The 16,043-nt window shown below is 43.0% G+C and overlaps 1 protein-coding gene across 1 annotated transcript in view; it reads right to left on the bottom strand.

Moving 5' to 3' along the window:
• LOC140714329 (sorbitol dehydrogenase-like) overlaps window positions 1-16,043 on the bottom strand; it is a 55,635-nt gene that overhangs the window by 17,336 nt on the left and 22,256 nt on the right. The window contains exons 7-9 of the mRNA XM_073025491.1: window positions 12,093-12,158; window positions 6,899-7,074; window positions 1,348-1,469 (exon numbers count right to left, since the gene is read on the bottom strand). Coding sequence (XP_072881592.1) covers window positions 1,348-1,469; window positions 6,899-7,074; window positions 12,093-12,158 — 364 coding nt within the window. The remainder of the gene's footprint in view (window positions 1-1,347; window positions 1,470-6,898; window positions 7,075-12,092; window positions 12,159-16,043) is intronic.

Below are 16,043 nucleotides of genomic sequence, written 5' to 3'. Positions count from 1 at the left end.
AATCTCTTTGTGTCTGTGAACTGGCAGGCTCCTTGTCCCATCTACAAAACTTATGACAGCATGAACTATGTGTGGTGAATTTGAAATGCCAATCTCAGACAATCAGAGCCCTTTGTCTGAACATTTACTATTTCTAAAAATTCCACACACTTGTTTATTCACAGTTACAGGGTCCATTAGACCATAAGACATAGGAGCAGAATTAGGCCAATCAGCCCATCAAGTCTGCCCCGCCATTCCATTTGAGGCACCACTGTAGCATGGTGGTTAGCACAATGCCATTACAGCTCAGGGCGTCGGAGTACGAAGTTCAATTCCGACACTCTCTGTAAGCAAGGTTGGATGTTGCTTCCCATTTGTACATGAGTTTCCTCCAGGTGCTCTGGTTTCCTCCCACAGTCCAAAGACATACTGGTTAGTAGGTTAATAGTTCATTGTAAATTGTCCCATTATTAGCCTGGGGTTAAATCGGTGGGTTACTGGGTGACATGGCTTGAAGGGCTGGAAGGGCCTGTCCTGCAATGTATCCACAAATAAAAATAAATAAAATATGGTAATTTATTATCCCTCTTAACCCCATTCTCCTACCTTCTCCCCATAACCTTTGACACCCTTACTAATCACGAACCTATCAAACTCTGCTTTAAATACAGTATACCCAATGAACTGGCCTCCACAGATGTCTGTGGCAATAAATTCCACAGATTCATCATCCTCTGGCTAAAGAAATTCCACCTTGTCTCTCTTCCAAAGAGATGTCCTTCTATTCTGAGGCTGTGCCCTCTGGTCCTTAACTCTATCACTATAAGAAACATCTTTTCCACAGCCATAGTTATAAAGAAGCTGTTCTGTACCTCTCCAAATTGGCTCGATGCTTAGCATGATCCTGGGCTGGCTGGATGGAAGTTCAAACTCCTCTGAATCATCTTCTCCCCTCCAAATCATCCATTCCAACCAGCACGGCTCCAACTTCAAGTGCCTCGATTTTGCAGCGCACCAGTAGCGCACATCTCTCGAACTCACTTTGCCCTCAGATACCGCTACCTTGTTTGGACTGATAGTTTACCACAATTTACTTCAATAAAGTGTTACTATTAATGCTTTTAATTGAATTCCTTTGCTTTTGAACCACCAGTAAGCTGTCACATGTCTTTGGTAGCACCATCTTAAACCGGAAACCAGAATTAATACCAAGAGTCTGGGTGAAAGGAGTAAATGGGGTGAGCATAAGATTATTGTAAAAGGGTTCAATAATCAGCAAGGATTCAGGGGCCAGATGGCTCACTTCCTTGCTCCCTGGCTCCGTGTCTTCAAATTTGAACAGGCAAAGATATTGTCAATACTTACGTGTTACAATATTTGAAAGATCCTCGAATATCCACCTCTCGAATAATTGCCTGGGTAATTGGAATGTTCATCTGTTCTTCAAAAAGACCAACCAGAACCATAGTCCCCCCTGAACATGTAGCCTAGGAAATAATGTTTGAAGAAACAGGATTAGTGATGCTCCCTTTCTTATGCACTACAAGTAATTGAAGTATTTCAAAATGATAAGCTCCTGTAGCATACAATTAATTGGAGGGCACTTGATCAAGGATTAACAATCAAGGGTCAACTTAATTCATCATACGCATATATTTACATGTATTAAGGATTTATGATGGTATGTTGGCCAGGGCACAACATAAATAAAAGACTACTGTTACGAACGTGCCACAACTCTGAGGGGCCGAAGGGTCCAAAGTAGCCCCCATCCTTTTTGAGGATTGCAAGATCGCTATTAATTCAGGTCAGGAGACCCAGGAAATGAGAGAGAGACGTTTGGAATGTCCTGGCCCCTCAGCGATACAAAGCCACGGGAAACGGCCATTGTCTCTTGGAGATGGAATTGTGTATTGAGTACTGTGCTATTTATTTGAAGCCCTCAGGGAATGACCAAAAGTGGGCTGGTTGAAGGGTGGCATCCTTCCAACCTGATTGACATCTGAGACCCTGTGAGTCAGGATAAAAGAGGGTCTGGGGAACAGCCCCTTTAGACGCACCAGAAGAAACGCTAAAAATCTGGTAACAGCTTAATAGCGACAGCCGGTGGAAAGCCCACGTGCGTCCTTTTCCTTTTGCCGCGGAATTGGTGGGCCTCACCACGGAAGAACGGCTTTAGCTAAAACAAAGGAGAAATCAGCTCCAACGACTCTCGAAGGATTGACATCATAAAAGGAATGGGCAAGTTTTAAACTCTCTCTCTTGACTCCAACCAAAGGCTGCAGCCTGCAGCTTGAATGAACTTGAGTGACTTTTATATTTCCATCGGACAATACATTATCCCCTAGACAACGATAGAGCTATTTCTTATTGATTATTATTATACCCGCGCTTTTAGATTTAGTATTGACGACGTATATTATCTGTATGTTTGCGTTGATTTTTTTTGTGTATTTTTATCAATAAATACTGTTAAAAATAGTACCATCAGACTTCAACGGACCTCTCTATCTTTGCTGGTAAGTGACCCAGTTACGGGGTACGTAACACTACATTCAACTTTTATAAAGTAGAAACAATTATATAAAAATAGAGTTTAAAGTACAGATATGGAATAAAATATGTGTATAAGTATTTTCCATTTTAAATATTGTGTACAAATGTGGCGCCATGCCAGCAGTTAGCATGACATTATTACAGCTCAGAATTTGCACATTTTGTCCATTATTGCATGGGCTTCCTCCAGGTGCTCCAGTTTCCTTCCAAAGTCCTAAGAGCTATCAGTTAGTAGGTTAATTGGTCATTGTAAATTGTCCTGTGATTAGGCTAGGGTTAAGTAGGTGGGTTGCTGGGTGACACGGTTTGATAGGGTGGAAGGGCCTGTTCCATGCTGTACATCTGAAATAGATTACAATAAAATAAAATAAATGTAGTTGCCTGAGCAGCAGAAGGCAGTCGTGCTGCACCGGGACTGGTTGGCACCATATTGGCCCTTGGCCACCACCGACCCAGCAAGGCTGGAGGAAGGAAGTAACACTTCCCTTGCCAAACAGTGCTTCCCATGGGGGGAGCTACAGATACCCCACAGCACCCTAGGCAGCATCCTCAACCACCACTTTTGGACTTTGTTGTGGACTCTGGGGTTGCTGGGAATGACTAACCCTTCAGGTGGGGTCGTGTAGAATTCCGGGGGGGGGGGAGGAGTGATCGGCAGCCCACCCCTGCATTCCTATTGGCCAGCGCTATTTATTGTTCTTGTGTTAAAATGCTTTTGTGGGATTATGGTGGGATGTTCAAACTCATTTATTATTACATTTTAGCTAGGGTTATACATATAATACCCTGGTTCATATTTTTTACTGTTATGCTGCATGTATTTCATTTTGCGCTGTTATGTGAGAGCTGCTTATTTTCAGCTCATGTTTGGGTTATTGTTGAAGACAAGGGATGAGGAGAAATATGTGCCATCCAATTAGGATGGTCAGATTAAGGGGAGGTTTTTCTGGTGAGGGACACGAAGGTTGGGCTTGGAGGTTTTGTTTGAGAGGAGATGAAGAAAGAAGACACTGGGGAGAATCGGTCGTAGCATAGGATCTGATGGGAGACCCGTTTGGTCGCGATGGATTGCAAGCGACATTAGGAAGGTGATGTGAGCTTTCATGTTGACCAAGGGCCCAGCGCATGAGTGACAGAGAAGTTCAAGATGAGCTCCAAATTGTGCATGTTTGATTGTTTAATTAGAATGGGCCTTTTTTTTTGTTATTCTTTGCTAGCCCTTTAGTTAAGATTAATATATAAAATTCCTTTAATCATATGCAGTGCACTGTTTGTTACTTTGTGGTATTCATTTGTAACAGGGTAGCAAATGACACAGCATCCACACAGACAGGGGTTTAGGGTGGGATTGAGCGCGCCTCAATCTCGAGAGTTTGGTGAGGCCGGAGGTCGTCTCCCCTAGACTTACACAGCCAAGGAAACCAGGGTGTTTCATACAATTATTGACGTGTGTGCAGAACCCTGACTGTAACAGGAGTATGTAATAATCACCTTTCCCATCTGTTTGTGACTGAGAGAGTTTACTCTCCGGGTCATAGTGCCTGGTCTGTTTTTGTGTTTACTGCAATAAAAACACCTATTGAGTTAACCAAGCTTTCCTCATCTGTCATTATGGACCAAATGGTGTCAGGAGTGGGATTAGAAACTGATAGCGAGATTGAAGAGCTATGACGTTGAACGGAGTGCCTTAAGACCCGGGGAATAAGTTGAAGGACTGAGTAGTGCTCTGTATCCTCAGGCTGGGCTCCCAAAGACACGCTGCCATGGGAGGACTGGAAACATGGCAAACACCACCGATGCTGCTGGAGCAAGAGGAAGACCAACAGGCCTCAGTAATTCACTCTACAAGGTCCATGCTGAAGTTCCCCAGATACAATGCTGCTAGTCGTCTGGAGTCTTACCTGGCAAAAGTCAAAGCTGCTGCATGCAAAATAGGTGGAGCCCCACTGAGAAGGCGGTGCACCCTGCCCAGGGGGTAGGGAGGATGTCCCATGTACCCTCCTTGACCTGACATCGGCTGAGCAGCGTGACTACAGGGACCTCATAGCAGCACTGGAACAGCATTTCGGGCAGAGGCCATTAAAGGAAGCATGAGGGAAGAAATGGCCAGCAGGCAGAGCCATGTGGGAGAAAGCTTGTGGGCATTCACAGCAGATCTCTGCCGCTGCTCAGTATGGCTACCCCCTACTCCCTCCCACAACCCAGCAAGAGCTTCCCATATAACAATCACAGCACGGAAACAGGCCATCTCGGCCCTCCTAGTCCGTGCCGAACTCTTAATCTCACCTAGTCCCACCTACCCGCACTCAGCCCATAACCCTCCACTCCTTTCCTGTCCATATACCTATCCAATTTTACCTTAAATGACACAACTGAACTGGCCTCTACTACTTCTACAGGAAGCTCATTCCACACAGCTATCACTCTCTGAGTAAAGAAATACTCCCTCGTGTTTCCCTTAAACTTTTGCCCCCTAACTCTCAAATCATGTCCTCTTGTTTGAATCTCCCCTACTCTCAATGGAAACAGCCTATTCACGTCAACCCTATCTATCCCTCTCAACATTTTAAATACCTCGATCAAATCCCCCCTCAACCTTCTACGCTCCAATGAATAGAGACCTAACTTGTTCAACCTTTCTCTGTAACTTAAGTGCTGAAACCCAGGTAACATCCTAGTAAATCGTCTCTGCACTCTCTCTAATTTATTGATATCTTTCCTATAAATCGGTGACCAGAACTGTACACAATATTCCAAATTTGATCTTACCAATGCCTTGTACAATTTTAACATTACATTCCAACTTCTGTACTCAATGCTCTGATTTATAAAGGCCAGCGTTCCAAAAGCCTTCTTCACCACCCTATCTACATGAGACTCCACCTTCAGGGAACTATGCACTGTTATTGCTAGATCTCTCTGTTCCACTGCATTCCTCAATGTCCTACCATTTACCCTGTATGTTCTATTTGGATTATTCCTGCCAAAATGTAGAACCTCACACTTCTCAGCATTAAACTCCATCTGCCAACGTTCAGCCCATTCTTCTAACCGGCATAAATCTCCCTGCAAGCTTTGAAAACCCACCTCATTATCCACAACACCTCCTACCTTAGTATCATCGGCATACTTACTAATCCAATTTACCACCCCATCATCCAGATCATTTATGTATATTACAAACAACATTGGGCCCAAAACAGATCCCTGAGGCACCCCGCTAGTCACCGGCCTCCATCCCGATAAACAATTATCCACCACTACTCTCTGGCATCTCCCATCTAGCCACTGTTGAATCCATTTTATTACTCCAGCATTAATACCTAACGACTGAACCTTCTTAACTAACCTTCCATGTGGAACTTTGTCAAGCTTTGTCCCTTTCACACCTTTGTAAATTATAACCCTCCAAGGTGCTCTAGCATCACCTCACATACCACAAGCCCGGGCTTGTGTCACTGAGGTGGAGGAGGGAACTGACAAGGAGGAGCCCATGAGACAGGTCTGACCAGCACCTCGCCAGACCCGCCCTATGCCACGGAGCGATCTGCTGGTGTGGCAGGCCATTGGGAAATGACGAATGGGTGGCTCCACCCGAGACCGCTAGCAGAGTTCCTCCTTTGTGGTCTATCTGGGTGGGCCATTTGGGTAAAGGGCAAGGCTTGTACGTGGACTGTGTGGTGGAGGACATCAGATGCCATGTGTCAGTAGATACGGGGTCAACTTCACCATCACCAGTCTGGGTGCCCTCCCAAACATGGACTAGCTATCCCTGTCTGGGTGGACGATGACGGCGGTGCAACTGGATACAGTCACTGACAACTGTGAGGCAATGAGAGGGAAGAGATAGATGCACATCACAGTGGGGATAAACACTGTGGAGCACAATGTGTGGTGAGCTGACACCCGGGGCTCCTGCATCACTGGCCTGGATCTGCTGTCCCACTGGGGGGCCCATGTGGACGTGCCAGGGGACAACACTCTTCCTCAGCACTGAAGCCATGGCACTCTGGCAGGGCAGCTCCAGAAAGTGGACCGACAGCAACAGCCACCAGTCAAGTTCATTTACTGTCACACTTTAGTTTGGGTTATACAATTATTCACATGTGTGTTCACCCTGACTGTAACTGGCTATGTAATAATCACCTTCCCTGTCTTTATGTGACTGAGTGCATTCTCTCCCCAGGTCATAGTGCCTGGTCTATGTTTGTGGTCATTGCAATAAAAATGGCTGTTGAGTTAAACAAGCCTTTCTTGCCCGTCATCATGAAATGCTCACCACAATGTGTAGTTTTTGTGCTCAGAAATACAAGGGTAGCTGTCAGCAAATACCATGGAGGGAAACTGATGTGGTACTTACATACATGCCAGCCTGCATGCAGAACTCCTTCCCAGTGCATTCAAGGCTTACATTCGGCATGGTACCAAGAACAGCTTTTACTTTCTTGGCCAAGATTTCAGGTGTCTCCCCGTCTATTTTAATCGTAAAATCGGCCCCCAGTTTCTTTGCCATTTCCAACCGACTACTGATCAAATCTTTAAAACAAAAGAGAGCAACCTTTGATGAAGAACATCAACTAAAAACAAGCAGGATAGACAAAGGAGAGTCAGTGAATGTTGTGTACTTGGATTTTTAGAAGGCCTTCGACAGGATGCTGAACATAAGGCTGCTTAACAAGATAACAGTCCATGGTATTACAGTAAAGGTATTGGCATGATATAAGATTGGCTGTCTGGAAGGAGGCAAAGAGTAGGAATAAAATGGGCCTCTTCTGGTTGCCTGCCGGTGACTAGAGGTGCTCTGCAGGGTGCAGTATTAGGAATGGTTCTTGATTTGGATGAAGGAATTAATGGCTTTGTGGCCAAGTTTATGGATAATATGAAGATAGATGAAGGGGCAAGTTGTGTTGTGGAAACAGGGTATTTGAAGAAGGATTGAGACAGATTGGAGGAATGGGCAAAGAAGTGGCAGATGGAATATAGTGTAGGGAAGTGCACGGTCATGAATTTTGGCAGAAGGTATAAAGGTGTGGACTATTTTCTAAATGGGGAGAAAGTTCAAAAATCAGAATTGCAAAGGGACTTGGGATTCCTCGTGCAGGATCCCCTAAAGTTTAACTTGCAGGATGAGCCAGTGATAAGGAAAGTAAATGCAATGTAGCATTCATTTTGAGAAGACCAAAATATAAAAGCAAGGATGTAATTCTGAGGCTTTATAAGGTATTGGTCAGACCACTTGGAGTATTGTGAGCAGTTTTGGGCCCCCTATCTAAGAAAAGATGTGCGACATTGGAGAGGATCCAGAGGAGGTTCACAAGAATGATCCCAGGAGTGTAAGGGTTAATATATGAGGAGCATTTGATGGCTCTGGGCCTGTACTCTCTGGAATTTAGAAGAATGGGAGGGGTGGAAATGGGAATGGGAACTTTCTCATTGAAACCTATCAAATATTGAAAAGCCTAGATGGAATGGATGTGGGGAAAAGGTTTTCTTTATGGAGGACTCTAGGACCAGAGGGCACAGCCTCAGATTTGAAGAACATCCACTCACAACAGAGATGAGAAAAAACTTCTTTAGCCAGAGGATGGTGAGTCTGTGGAATTCATTATCACAGAGAGCTGTACAGTCAATTCATTGGATATATTTAAGATGTAGATTCTTGAATAGGTTCTTGATTAATCAGGCATCAACAATTACAGGGAGAAGACAGCAGAATGGGGTTGAGAGGGATAATAAGTCAGCCATAATAGAATGGCTGAGCAGTCTCAATGGGCTGAATGGCAAAATCCCACTCCTATCAAAATCAGAATCAAGTTTAATATCACCTGTGGATGTCATGAAATAGGTTAACTTTACAGCAGTAGCCCAATGAGATACATGATAAATAAAGTAAATACAGAGTAAAGAAAAATTGAATTACACTACAGTAAGTATATTTATGTCTATTAAATAGTTACATTAAAATTAGTACAAAAAAACTGAAATGAAAATGTAGAGCATTAATGTTCATGGGTTCAATGGCCATTTAGGTATCGGATGGCAGAGGGGAAGAAGCTGTTCCTGAATCATTGAGTGTGTGCATTCAGGCTTCTGTACCTCCTTCCCGACAGTAACAACGAGAAGAGAGCAGTGGGTGTCCTTGGCGATGAACACTGCCTTCCTAAGGCACTGCTCCCTGAAGATGCCTTGGATACTATGGAGTCTAGTGCCCATGATGGAGCTAATCAATTTTACAAGTTTCTGCAAATCACTTCGATCCTGTGCAGTAGCCACCCCCTCTTCACCCCCACAACTAGACGGTGATGCAGCCAGTCAGAAGGCTCTCGGCGGTACACTTGGAGAAGTTTTTGAGTGCTTTAGTTGACAAACCAAATCTCCTGCTACTGAAGTATAGTAACTGACTTGCGGTCTTTATAGCTGTATCAATATGTTGCGTCCAGGTTAGGTCTTCAGAGATATTGACACCCAGGAACCTGAAATTGCTCATTCTCTGCACTTCTGATCCCTTGATGAGGATTGGTTTGTGTTCCCTCATCTTACTCTTTCTGAAGCATAGAATCAGCTCTTTGGTCTTATTGGTGGTAAGTGCAAGATTGTTTCTGGCACACCACTCAACTAACTGATATATCTCGCTCCAGTACACCTTTTCAGCACCATCTGAAATTCTGCCTATAATGGTTGTATCATTAGCAAATTTATAGATGGCATTTGTGCCACACAGTCCCAGGTGTAGAGAGAGTAGAGCAGTGGGCTAAGCACAGATCCCAGTGTTGATTGTCAGTGAAGTAGAGATGTTATTTCTAATCCGCATAATTTGTGGTCATCCAGTTAGGAAGTTGAGGATCCAGTAGCAGAGGGAGGCATAGAGGGTAGGTTCTATAGCTTTCAGATCAGGACTGTGTTAAATGTTGAGCTATTGTCAATAAACCGCATCCTGACATAGGTACTTGCATTGTCCAGGTGAGTCAAGGCTATGTGGAGAGCCATTCAGATCACATCTGCTGTAGATCTATTGTTGTGACAGGCAAATTGCAGTGAGTCCAGGTCCTTCCCGAGACAGGTGTCGATTCTGGCCATGACCAACCTCTCAGAGCATTCCATTACATGGCTGTGAGTGTTACTGGACAATAGTTGTTAAGGCAGCTCATGCTGCTCTACTCGGGCACTGGTACAATCGTTGCCTTTTTGAAGCAGGTAGGAACTTACGATAATAGCAATGAGAAATTGAAGATGTCTCTGAATACCCCCCCCCCCCCCAGTTGGTTGACACAGGTTTTCAGAGACAACACCAGGCTCTACCACCTTGTGAGGGTTCACTCTCTTGAAAGACAGCCTCCAAAGGGCCACCAGATGCTGCAGGGATCCTCGTAGCTGTGGTTTCATTCTCCCTTTCAAAGTGAGCATAAAAGGCATTGTGCTTGTCTGGTAGTGAAGCATTGCTACCATTCATGAAGTTGGGTTTTGCCTTGTAGAAGGTAATGGCCTGAAATCCCTACAAGTTAATGTGCATCCGTTGTGGCCTCAACCTCTCCCAGAATTGTTTCTTGGCTCTTGAAATAACCCTCCGCAAGTCATACCTGGTTTTCTTATAGACCTGGGTTGCCAGACTTAAATGCCACAGATTTAGCCCTCAACAGACTACGAACCTCCTGGTTTATCCATGGCTATTGGTTTGGGAATGTAATGTAAGTTTTTGTAAACACACAGTTTTCCACAGAGGTTTTAATGAAGTTGGTAACAACTGTGGCATATTCACCCAGACTTGAAGATGATTCCCTGAATACAGTCTAGTCCACCAATTCAAAGCAGTCCTATAAGCACTCCTGTGCTTCCTTGGTCCATACTTTCTTGGTTCTCAGTGTGCTTTCTTGGTGCTGCAGTCTTTAGTCCCTGCCTATACTCAGGGAGTAGAAGTGCAGACACCTGATCAGACTTACCAAAGTGTGGGTGTGGAATAGCATGGTAGGCATTCTTGAACTTTGTGTAACAGTGGCCCAGTTGTTACACTTCCTCTGATATTCCTCTGATACTACAAGTGATTTGTTGATAATAAATATTTAGTGGCTTTAACAAGTTAGCCTGATTAAAATCTCCCAGTAGGGATTAGTTTTTAGCTCCAAGTGCTCCTGTCACATGTTGTCACCCTGTAACCTTATCCTTCAATCTCTCTGAATTATGGAGGACAGCATGTATATAAATGTCTCTCTCCAGCAGACTTCATCATGATCATCATGACTCCAGTATTTCTACTATTTTTTAAAGTTTCTTAATTGTACATATGATTTTTTATGTTCTATCGCTGTGCAGCAGTGAACCATCTGACTGGTCTATCAGAGTTCTCTTTGGGAACTAGTTGACTTGATCAGCATTTCTGATCTGGCTATTGTTCACGACTGCACTTAATAAAAAAAAATCCCCCAAAATGATGGGGAAGGCATTGGGATGTGCTTTTTCATGCCTGTTGATTACATCACTTAGTTCATCTAGAGTCTGGCTGACATTGGCCTGAGGTGGAATGTACACCACTACCAAAATGTTCGCTGAAATCACCCACAGCAGGTAAAATGGCCAGCACTTAATTGTGAGGTAGTCCAGATCTAGTGAGTGATACTGGGACATCGCTGACACATTAGTACACCATTAGTAATAGCAACTACACTCACTTCTGCTCTGATACTCTCGAATTACACCCAATCTAGAACTGCCTTTCCCCAAGTGGGCTCTAAAAAGCCTTAATCTGCTCTAGAATGTCATAGACATTCTACAAATTTCCTCTCTTGGGATCCAGCAACTACATGATTTTCCCAATCTGCCTGTACATTGAAATCCCCATGACTATTGTACATTGCCCTTTTACATACCATTTCTATTTCCCATTGTAATTTGTATCCCACAACCTGGCCACTGTTCGGAGGCCTGTATATTACTCCCATCAGGGTCTTTTTACCCTTGCAGTTCCTTTACTCACAAGGTTTCTACATCTTCCAATCCTACATCACCTCTAAGGATTTGATTTCATTTTTTATCCACAGAGCCACCCCACCCCCTGTCCTTTCGATACAAGGTCCATTCTTGCATGTTACTATTTCTATATAGATCAGATAGAAAGTTGGTCACAGCACGACAGACAGAATTTAATCCTGACAAGTGTGAGGTGATGCACTTTGGGAAATCAAATACTCATGAGACATATATAGTGAATGGTGGAAGGCCAAGGAATGTTGACGATGAAGAGACCCAGGATTCCAAGTCGATTGTTCCCTGTAAGTGGCAACACAAATCAGTAGGATGATGAAGAAGGTATTAGGCATAGAATAAAAGAGTTGGTATGTTTGTTTCAACTTTACAAAACACTGTACTTGGCTGTAATTAAAATATTGTATACATTTCTAATCATCACAGTACAGAAAGAGTGCAGAGGAGATTTGCCAGGGTGTTACTTGGGTTATTGAACAGAATCACCAAAAAATTGCAATACTATGGGCAACACAATAGAGAACAAACTGTTTCAATGCATTCACTGTGAATAGTTTACAAAGCACTATGTTGCTTACCACAAATCACCACTTGAGCTGCCCCCATTGTTTTGGCGACCAACATGCACATAAGTCCAATTGTTCCTTAATAAATGAATGGTACATCAATTAGAATATAATGTTGCTAGCACACTGCATTTCTATAGCATCTTTCATGACTGTGGAATACTTCAAATTACTTTTTAAGCCAATTACTTGCTAAACCGTGATTACTAGGATAATGTATAAAACACAGCAGCCAATTAGAATCACTTCGGGGAGGTGTGTGTGTGTGTGTGTGTGTGTGTGTGTGTGTGTGTGTGTGTGTGTGTGTGTGTGTGTGTGTGTGTGTGTGTGTGTGTGTGTGTGTGTGTGTGTGTGTGTGTGTGTGTGTGTGTGTGTGTGTGTTCACCTCCAGAATGGCCCTGATAGGCTGTAACTGGAAAGATGGCCTTTGTTCTGTTCAATCATTGAAGGTTTTAGCAGCTTTTTTTAAAAAACTCCCTGATAATCTTTCAAAACTACTGACATTTTTAAATAATTCTTAAAAATCTAAAGCAAAGGAAAACTTAAAAATAATTAGATTCATTACAGCAAATAAAAATAAAAATGACTTACCTACAAAATCTTTGTCCAGTAATTTAAATACACCAGGAATTCCCATTGAGATCATGGGAGTTATCAGGTTTTAGAATCAGAATCAGAATGACTCTAGGTTTATATTCACTGAGGTATGTCATGAAATTTGACATTTTGTAGAAGTAGTACATATAATATAAAAGTAAATAAGTAGTGCAAACAGAAAGCAAACAGTGAGGTAGTGTTCATGGGTTCATTGACCATTCAGAAATCTAATGTTGGAGGGGAAGAGGCTGATCCAGAAAAGTTGAGTGAGTGCATTTTCACTCCTGTACCACCTCCTTGATGGCAGCAATGAAAAGAGAGCATGTCCTGATTGGTGGGGATTCTTCACGATGGACGCTGCCTTTTTCAGGTAGTGCCTATTAAAGATGTCCTGGTGCTGGGGAGGCTGGTGCCCATGATGGAGCTGGCTGAGTTTACAGCTCTCTGCAAGTTTTCTCTGGTCCCGCGCAGTTGGCACCTCCATATCAGATGGTGATGCAGGTTTTATGTATAACACTAATGGATCCCAGGAAGACTAGGCTTCACCATTGGACCACATGGAGTCTTGTGACAGAATATAATATCAGAACAGCATTATGTCAGTAAATAAGCTTTGCTTGTTGGGCATTCAACTATACAGCAGTGGAAATCTGAGGTTTCATCCACTGGAAACCGGCAGTTTCAAAGGGATCCATCGACACTGGCCAGTACAGATCACCCCAATCTATTTCAATATTGATGGACAGGTGAGTATCAGCCAAGAATATTCCCCTGTTCTTTTCTCAAAACAGTGGCAATGGACCATTTAGACAAACCCACATCCATGGGCACTCATTCTACACTCAAACCACCCTCTGAGTGAAGAGGTTCCACTTAAATTTTCACTTTTCACTCTTAACCTATGACTTCCAGTTCTATTTTCACTTAGCCTCAGAGGGAAACAAAACCTGCTTGCATTAACTCTATCTATACCCCTCATAATTTTCTATACCTCTATCAAATCATTCCCTTATGCTGTAGGGAATATAGACCTAACCTATTCAACCTTTCTCTATAACTCAGGTCCTTAAGTCCCAGCAGCATCCTTGTAAATTTTCTCTGTACTCTTTCAATCATACTGATATGTTTCCAGAACTGCACACAATTCTTCAAATTTGGTCGCACCAACATTTTATACAACTTCTACAGAACTGACTCATCTGAGTCACAAAAGACAAAATATAAACATAAATCCTTCCTTAATATTATTGTAAAAGGGTTGTGCAGCACAGATGTGAAATATTTGTCATATTTATCAAGTATAAAACCAATGCTGAATCAGTGCTGCAGCTAGCAGGGCTATTATTGCACAACTTCAGCAACCCAGTTTCAATCACAGACTCCAGTGCTGTGCTGAGCTTGCATATTCTCAATATGGCTGCAGAGTGCAGAACTTATCAAGGTAAATCAAATTCACCTCTGCTTGCAATGGTGTTCTTTTAAGAGTCTTACATGCTCCTTGTCCTAATGCTGTGGTACCTCCTGCCTGATGGTGAGGGGTCAAAGTGATTGTGGGATGGATGGGAGGGATTCTTGACAATGCTAAGAGCCCTGTGTACACAGCACTCCTGGCAAATATCTCTAAGATCAGTGAAAGAGAGACGCCAATGATCCTCTCAGCAGTCCTCACAATTCTTTGTAAGATCATGGGAAAATGTCTCTGGATGACCACTCAATTATTACCTCTCATCATCTTGTACATCTCTATCAAGTCACTTCTCATCCTAAATGCCCTCTAGCTGTGATTGTATCAGTTTCCACCATCTCTTCTGATAGGAAGTTCCAGATACCGACTGCCCTCCATGTAAACCCTCTGATTCCTAAACTCCCTCCTCTCACCTTAAACCCATGTGCTCTTGCCAAGGGAAAAAGATTAGTACCTTTTACTCTGTCACTGACTGATTGAAATGCAAATTGTAGGTTAATTAGCCACAGTATATTCAGAGGCCACTTTATTAGGTACCTGTACACTTACTTGTTAATGCAAATATTTAATCAGCCATCGTGTGGCAGCAACTCAGGTTATGTCCACACTAGACCGGATGATTTTGAAAATGCCGATTTCACATAAAAACGATAGGCGTCCACACTATGCGTTTTTAAAAATATCTCTATCCACATTGAAACAGAGATTTCGGCGAATCTCCTCCTGCGCATGCACAGGACACATCTACCAAAAACAAGTGACATGTTTGGTGTCGAATCTCGCCATAAAAGTGCGCGTTTGTGTAGTTACAGACTAGAAAAACTTAAAACAACAGACAGCTGTTGACTTTCGCACAGGGGAACTTAAAAGTAAAAAAAAACAAATACTGGAGCGTACGGAGGCAACTGACAGGGAGTTCACGGACAGATTGACCCGGCTGATGATGAACATTGAAAAACTGATGAACTCTGTTGCATTAATAAAGCACCTTGTTAAATGAATAAAACATGACTGCATCAGTATTATCTTGTATTTCCATACAATGTTGCATTAGGCTGTTACACATCTATTGTCAGAGAAGTACTTGAATAAATAGGTAAACCACCTTCATATGAGCAAGGACAGAAAACGGCAAAGCGAGTATTCAGTAAGTTATGGGTCAAAAGTATTTGGTGGGTACATTTCTAACTCTTCTGGCGACAGTTTCGTTGCTGTCTGTTCTGAAATTGTTAGTTTGCTTTAAAGAAAACAATGAAATAGCTTGCTGCCATCTGACAGCGTTTTCAGAAGTCTCCGGTTACTCCGTCCACACTGATCCGGCCAATCCAGTGTTTTCAAAAATACACACTTTGGAGAGCGTTTCTGAAAAGCTCCGGTTTCGGGTGACGAAAACGCCATTTTAGTGTGGACGAAGGGTAAAAAGCTTCAGTTATGGATTTATCCGGTGTAGTGTGGACGTAGCCTCAGTACATAGAAGCATGCAGGTGTGGTGAAAAGGTTCATTTACTGTTCAGGCCTAACTTCAGATTGTGGAAGAAATGTGATCTAAGTGACCTTGGCTTTGGAATGATAGCTGGTGCCAGATGGGGTGATTTGAGTACTTCAGAAACCACTGATCTCCTGGGATTTTCATGCAATACAGTCTCTGGAGTTTACAGAGAATGGTGCGTAAAATTAAAACATCAAGTGAGTGGCAGTTCTGTAGGCAAAATGAGAGAATTAAAAGAAGTCAGAGGAGAATGGCCAGACTGGTTCAATATGACAGGAAGGTGACAGTAACTCAAATATCTACATGTTACAACAGAGGTGTGTAGAAGAGCATCTAATTGCACAACATACTGAACCTTGGAGTGGATTGGCCACAGCAACAGAAGATTTTGAACATACACACAGTGACCACT

This window comes from Hemitrygon akajei, chromosome 21 (genome assembly GCF_048418815.1).
Source record: "Hemitrygon akajei chromosome 21, sHemAka1.3, whole genome shotgun sequence".
NCBI lineage: Eukaryota > Metazoa > Chordata > Chondrichthyes > Myliobatiformes > Dasyatidae > Hemitrygon > Hemitrygon akajei.
The sequence above is the reverse complement of the archived record's forward strand: the minus strand, read 5'-3'. Positions and strand labels throughout refer to the sequence as shown.